General features: G+C 24.8%; 1 protein-coding gene across 1 annotated transcript; it reads left to right on the top strand.

Moving 5' to 3' along the window:
- Window positions 1–1042: 1042 nt before the first annotated feature.
- Window positions 1043–6352, top strand: LOC145846294 (small nuclear ribonucleoprotein F-like). The gene is made up of 3 exons (XM_082953171.1): window positions 1043–1312; window positions 4108–4210; window positions 5955–6352. Exons 1-3 carry the CDS (start codon window positions 1219–1221, stop codon window positions 6010–6012), a joined length of 255 nt encoding a protein of 84 aa, XP_082809297.1. The 5' UTR covers window positions 1043–1218; the 3' UTR covers window positions 6013–6352.
- Window positions 6353–8119: the final 1767 nt, after the last annotated feature.

The raw sequence follows: 8119 nt of genomic DNA, 5'->3' as shown, positions 1-8119 counted from the left end.
TCCAGAACCTAGTGCTCCTTCTTCTACAACTACTTTTTACAAATGAGTTTGCCCAGGCAGAAAATTATTTTCCAAAAAGCTTTCTTGTTGTGATGTCACATTAAAATGTAAGATTTTCCAGAATTCATTGAAAACTACAAATTGAAACACTATGTAAGCATAGCAGAGCGATTTTTAACTTTTTCCAGCATAAAGTATTTTTTATTTTACGCAGTGTTAAACATTACTTTTTTTTACTTTGTAAAAGATAAATTTACTTGTTTAAATCTTATTTTTATTTGATGATTCTTTTATTGATTCTTTTTATAGTTTTTTTTAAAGTTTTACTTTTTTAACTGTAGAAATGATACTTAGTTAAACACTATTTAGTTAAAATTGAAGTTGAAAAATTCATTATGCTCATACAAACTACATTTGACAGCATCTAAAAATTATACAAAACAAGTATTGAAATGTAAATTTTACAAAACTGTTTTTAATTTATTTAAAATGTTTATCACTTAAGAATTTCTTCAATTATGTGTTTTTTAATTAAGATAAAGTTAAAGCTTAAATACTTTTTTCGTACAAACTTTTTTTAACTTTGTATCTAAAACTTTTTTAAGTTTTTCTCAATTTCTTCCTTTTTTACTACATTATCGATGTTTGTTTGAACGTACTGTTTAATATTCAAGCTACAGTAGTTCATTGTGCTCATGTAAAATACATTTGAAAACATTTAAAAAGTATATAAAACAAGTATTTACCTCTAAATTTTACAAAATTGCTTTTAGTTTAATTAAAATGTTTAATAATTTGTTCAAGATGAATTATGTGTATTTTCAAACCTTTTCTCATCAGTTTGTAGCATTACATTTAAAAGTTTGTAAACTCACTTTAGTTATAACTTATTTCAATACGTTTTGGCAACTATAGAGTTTTTGTAGTCGCTGATATACCAACTTGTTCAGCTTTAAATTTGAAGCAGGTAGAAAAAAAATCCATATTGTGCATAGTGATAAGATACACTTACCAAAACATTTATGAATGGCTTTGAAAAAAACTTTGCTTTTATTGATTATGGCAACAAAACTGATATCTTACAACATGGAAAAAAAAAACTCTGAAGATTATTTTTTAGCCTAGTTCAAACAGTTTTGTAATCTATAATTCGCTACCAAGAGAAGATGTCAAAGCTGTAGACATTATTTTTACAGAAAGCATTACTAAATAGTCACCATGTCTTCTATGCCAATGAACCCAAAGCCGTTTTTGAACCAGCTCACTGGTAAGCCAGTCATGGTCAAGCTGAAATGGGGTATGGAGTATAGAGGTACGTTTACATAAAAATAATGTAATAAAATGTAAAGTTTAGTTGTGTTGTATATTTTATTTTGCTCACTGGAAAGTCATTGTGAATCTGAAGTGGGGTATGGAGAATAGAGATTTGTATTTATATATATTGTTAAGGCCATAAGGGAGGTAAACAATGATTTTTACAAGTTAATCTTATTTTATAGAGTTTTTTCTAAGCTTCAAGATGCTTTTTATTGTTTTAAAAAATCTATTTAGTTTTGAGATATGACCAGTCAAAGTCGGGCGGCATAATAGGTTCCCTATGGGAAGGGAAAACTAAAACAGCAAAAAAAGACTATTATATTTAAAATATATCTTCTCCTACATTTTTCAAGCAATCTTCAAAATTTCACAGTCTAATCTTTATACAATAAAAAAAAACGTTACTTAACAATTAAAAAAAAAATTGAAGAAATGTATTTTAAAAAAAAATTAAAATTTTTGTGATAAAGTTTATATTTTTAGAAGTTATTAAAATTCATAAGTAACGTTTTTTCCTTTAAACATAAGAAACATTTCCTAAAACTTTAAAGAAGATTGTTTGAAAAATGAAGGAGGAGATAAATTTTTAGTGAATTTTAAAATTTCTGAGAAAATTGACCTCAAAAAATTTGATTTTTTTGAAAAATCAAAATTTTTGCGGTCCATACGTTTGTATTGGAAACTTTTTACATAAAATAAAACATCTCAAAAGTTAAATGATATTTTTGAATTCTATAAAAACTGACTTGTAGTTTGTATTTAAAGCTTTCATATAAAAGCCTAAGTTAATTATTGTAAAAAAAGTGCCCCCCTTTATGGCCTTATTATTATTGAGTATTAACATTTTAATACAGTTTTGACAATGAATAATATTTATTTAACATTCTTTTATATACTGAAAAATAATATTTTGTCAAGTAAAAGGTTCCATTTGGTTTACATGTTTATTTTAATTAATCATTTTGAATGAAGAAATTATAATCTTAAATAAAAAATTTTAGTTTTAAATATCAGGTTATGATTCACTTTTATATCTTATGGAAGTAATTGTTACTAAGCACAAAACTTACTTGACTAATAAATAATATGGAATGTTTTACTATTGGTCAATCTAATTTCAATAGTCTTTTTGTTCTCTTGTATGTTAGATATTTGTTAAATGAGAATTTTATTTTTGAAATTAATTATTTTGTACAAGTTTTGTATTAGTCTTTTAAATTTATTTGAAAAATATTACATTAATTTGCTAAATTGGTACATTAATTTTATAAATAAAAACGAAAAATACCATTAAAAAAGTGTTATTATCATTTATTTTATTGCCTAATTACTATAGGTTTTTATAAAAGTTGTTTAAGGTGTCAAGTTTTTGTTGTAACCCATTTATTTTCTTAGTTATTATTAAAACTAAAACATAATGTAAAACATGACTTTTAGTTACTAATTATTTGATAAATTAAAAAATACAAGTGGCCTACTAGTTTTATTTTAAGTAATAAATATGTATTTTACTTTACTAAAAATATGTTACTTTTTATACAGAATATTTATTTTTTTATGTTACATTACTAGTTTGATGTATAACAGGTTATACAATGTATAGCTTTTTTGCTTCAAAAAGTGGCATCTGTAGTATACTGCACTAATTTAGAAATTATGTGGTTTGTAGACATATTTTTCAATAAGTTTTTAATAAATTAGAATTTTTAAAAACTCTCCAACAGCATATGTATAGAAATAAGCTTGTTTGAAAAATAGTTTGAATTAATTATCATTGAGTTTTTAGTTCACATTTGAAAGTCTTCTTGAACATATATTTATTCACCGAGTTTTTATTCCTAAAATATTGGAAATCTAAGCAGAGATTTAGAAAATACTAGGTTGACTTTTTGAAGAATATGTCAATGGTCATTCTAAATTTCTATACTAAAACTTAAAGTGTTGATAAACACTCATAATTTATACTTTATGCACAAAAACTAGTATTATTAACAGTATTTTTTTCTATATTTTGACAAATGATAGAAAAGATGTATTTAAAAATAAATTTTACTTACATTATATATCAACTCAGGATACTTTGTGAACAACAATGAATATGTATTTGATCTTAATTGATATGTTTTTGAAATAAACACTATTTACTCACAATGTTATAAAGTGTTGGTGTTTTTAAGTTTTTCACATTGTACAATGTTTGGTGGATATGCAACTACAATATAATATAGTGTGTACATTTTTAACTTATACTTTTTATATCAGGATATTTGGTGAGCGTTGACTGTTACATGAACATGCAACTACAATATAATATAGTGTGTATATTTTTAACTTATATTTTTTATATCAGGATATTTGGTGAGTGTTGACTGTTACATGAACATGCAACTACAATATAATATAGTGTGTATATTTTTAACTTATATTTTTTATATCAGGATATTTGGTGAGCTTTGACGGATACATGAACATGCAACTACAATATAATATAGTGTGTATATTTTTAACTTATATTTTTTATATCAGGATATTTGGTGAGCTTTGACGGATACATGAACATGCAACTACAATATAATATAGTGTGCATATTTTTAACTTATATTTTTTATATCAGGATATTTGGTGAGTGTTGACTGTTACATGAACATGCAACTACAATATAATATAGTGTGCATATTTTTAACTTATATTTTTTATATCAGGATATTTGGTGAGTGTTGACTGTTACATGAACATGCAACTACAATATAATATAGTTTGTATATTTTTAACTTATATTTATTATATCAGGATATTTGGTTAGCGTTGACGGTTACATGAACATGCAACTCGCAAACACCGAAGAGTTTGTTGAAGGAAACAAAGCCGGTAACCTCGGTGAAATTCTCATCAGGTTATTAGTTGTTTATATATAGGATAAGATTAGATGAAAATTATAAAGAGTTTGAGTGTATGTGTACAGTAATAGTTTTATCCAGTTGTTTTAGTAAAATAAAAAAAGAATAAAGTAAAGTAAAATGGTGGTTTGCGTAAATTAAATATATTACTTCTTATTGATTTTATCAAAGAATGTTTTAATAAAATTTATTTATATATAATGCAATAATCTGCATAAAAATATATTAAATTTTAATTTTTTGTTTATATAAAAGAATATTCAATGTTTATTGTTATTTTTAATATCTTTAAATTGAAATAAAAGCTTACAAAATATTGTTTAAATCTGTTAATTTTGTTGTAGTATGAAATTGTATATTGTTAATTGCAGGTTTGTCACTTTACCTGGAATCCTGGAAAAACCTGGGATTTGACAATTTAGGCAAAAAAACCTAGAAAAACCTGGAATTTGTGAAATTTTGAAAAAAACATGGCAAAACTTGGCATTTTGAACAAAAATCACTAAAAAAACCTAATTTTAACAATTTTCACATGTTCAGTAGTAAAATTTCAATTTGACTCAAAAAATCTATCACATAAATAAAAACATTTTGTTATCATCAAAATTTTTTTTTTTTAAATATATTTAAAGTAGCTTTACAGTATCTTTTCAATGTTTTTATATTATTTAACACAGTTTCTTACCTTAAACTTAACATTAAACTAAAAGTAGACCCAAAATTGTGTACTTTTAAAACTTGGAAGAATTTTGGAAAACCTAGAAATTTGAACAAACGAGTGGAAATCCTGTAATTGGTTCGTAGCTTAAAGTTTTTCTAAAATTTTTCAAGTTTCAAGTTTTAAACAGAGGTATTTAAAGATAGTTTTGATGAATAGTATTGTAAATATAATTTTTAAGAATAATTTTCATGTATCAGAATTCATTTTGTTGTTTTTATAGATGAATAGTTCTTAAAACAGGGTTGCCACTCACTCAAAATACTTAAGGATAACTTAGGATATTAATTTTTTTTTAGAAATCCAGGACATTGTGATTTATTTTTAAACTCAGGCTGACTCTGGTTAGTTTAAGGATATTGTAAAGTTTCAGGACATATTTTTGTATAGATGTTGTATGAGAATTAGTTTATCTACTTTCAATGTTTTTTAACTAATTTTTTTCAAGAACTAAATTTTTATTGATTTTGAAATGTTAATTTTTTTTCAGCTTCACGGCCAGCTTTCACTACTCTTAGAAATTGTATACATGCCAGAGGCAAAAAAACTTTTATTAAGCATTTTGAAAAGCTCAGTTAAACACTAAGCGTACATATAATAGTTTTTTGATTCAAAGAGTGGAAACCCTGTTAAAAAATGTATGCCATAAAAAAACGTGAATAAATATAAAAGTCTAAAGCTGAAAAAAAAATCAAATAAGTTTTTTTGGTTATGAAATTTGACATATTTTTATATAGTTATAAATTCTTTACATTTACAATAGTATTGGATGTTCTCTACATTGAACAAACTTACAAATAAATATTTGTTGAAATCAAATTATCTACAAATTTGTTTTAAATAGATGCAACAATGTTCTGTACGTTAAATTTTCTTGTATTTGAAGAATATTAAGTAGGTGCTTAACATGATTCACTTTTCTTACACCATTTATGACAAATTCACAAAATTTTAAATATTTTTTATTATTATTTAATATATTATTAAATATTATTTAATTTAGTTAAATATTTTTTAAACAGATGCAACAACGTCCTCTACATCAAAGGCATCGAGGAAGGCGAGGCCGGTGAAGTTTAAACGATTCTGATTGGCTCAATCAACAAGTGATCTTCTGTGATTGGCTCAATCTAGTCTGATGTCTTCATTGATTGGCCGATCTTATTTTGCAGCGTTTTCATTTGTTAAATATTCGCTTGGTTTAAAAATAGTTCACAGAGTGTTGAGCACTTTTAGTAGTCACTATTTTTAATTTTTATCTAATTAAAATATTGTTTTATCATGTATATTACAGATGGATATCAAATTAAAGCATTCCTAAAATGTGCATTTTGAAGTAAAGTGTTTATTGTTTAAATTTTAGTAAATTCTGTTGAGTTGTAGATAAATTCAAAGTTTTTCTGTTGTCAATAAATTGTTTAAATTGTGTGTATGTAATGTATATCTACTTTTACTTGGTGTGTCCAACGTTTTATTAAAAATACCATCTGTCAATTTTTTACACAAGCGCGCTTAATTATAGCTCTCAATCTTTTTCAGGAAGTGTATAAACAAATTTAAGGGTTGCTTAGCCTTTGAAAGAAAATTAAAGTAAGGCGTTTGGAATCAATAACAACTTTAAAATAAAGATAAGGGTTAAATTTACTTTTTACGTCATTTATACCTTGAAAATTAGTGATGAATTGTATAAATGTTTAAACTGAAATATTAGGTATTGAGCAAGTTTTGAAACAATCAACTTACATTCTAGAATATAATAACCTCTCAAAAAATATTAATAATGTCTGGCAAAACTGTTACTAGCGACCTGTGAACAGTAGAGTGATCTGTTTCCATAATAAATCATGCAGTAGATCTTGGTTTAACTTTTTGTGCATAATCACATATAAAGACAACACTGAAAAAAAAATTTTACCACTACTGTACTAATTATATTTTTCATAGGAACAAACCCGTATGTAATTTATATGGGACCTTGAAAATTTGACCTTCAAGTTTTTAGCTGAACGTTTATGTACATGTAGCAATCATCACAAAAACACATTTTACGCGTTTTCACTAAAGTTTCACGGAAGCACTTCTCGATTTTCTCAAAAAAATGAAGAATGATAAAATGTACAGAAAGTTTAAAAATGTCTTGAAATATATAATTCAAGTCTTACAACGCCCCTAAAATATGCGTGGGTCCTTTTTTGCTCTTTATCATACACTCCGTAAGATCTAGTGTAAGTTTAAAAATTTGCTAGAATATCTACAGGGTTGCAAATAAACTTGAAAGTTGACATTGTATTTTAAAAAAACCTGGAATATTCATAAATTTTGCTATAGCGAAATAATCTTTGTAAACAGACATAAAAAAATATATTTTGTGCATTGATTGTTCGAAAACAAACAAAAAGGTCTCAACTTCTAGAGACGATAATAACATATACTATTTTACTATTTCAAGACTTTATTATGCAAACTAAGTTTCGGTAAAAGTTTTTTTTTTGATTATTTCCATACTGTACAAACACGTATTTAACATAACAGTTAAACTTACTTTAATTTACAATGAGTTTTACAAAAACTTACAAAAGAGTCTCATACTAAATCAGTGAAGTTAGTGCTTATCATTTTAAAGAGGACCGTAGCCTTCATTGACATTTTGTATTATTAATAATACTATCGAAAAAAATATATATTTTTTTAAAGTGACATGTACAAAATAAAAGAATAAAATACAGCATCTATGAAATTTTAGTTCAAATAGTAAAATTAGTATACTAAGAGTTTTACTTTTCACAAAATGTGCATGGAGTGTAACTTTAGTATTTAAGTAATTATGCTATTTTTTAATAGTTTTTAACATTATTAAGTAAATATAAAAAATCGCAAATATTGTATTTCTTAAAATATTAAATGTATAACTATTAATACATGTAGTACACTGCAGAGAGGCTTTAAAATTCTAAAAACCTATGATTTAAGTAAGCCATAAAAAACAATAAAAACTTTTAAGTCTAAACACCAAACCAAAAAATCTAAAATACTTATTTTAACAAAAGTAGTTTAACTGTTGTGAATTTAAAACATAAGTAATACTATCAAGCAAACAAAACTATTTTGATAAATAAAAACTTAGTAAAGCATTTGGCAACATTATACTAACAGTATGCTCGAAACAAGTCAAATTAATTTAAAATCT

The sequence above is a fragment of the Thalia democratica genome, unplaced genomic scaffold (genome assembly GCF_965202585.1).
Source record: "Thalia democratica unplaced genomic scaffold, ktThaDemo2.hap1.1 HAP1_SCAFFOLD_404, whole genome shotgun sequence".
Taxonomy (NCBI): Eukaryota; Metazoa; Chordata; class Thaliacea; order Salpida; family Salpidae; genus Thalia; species Thalia democratica.
The sequence above is the reverse complement of the archived record's forward strand: the minus strand, read 5'-3'. Positions and strand labels throughout refer to the sequence as shown.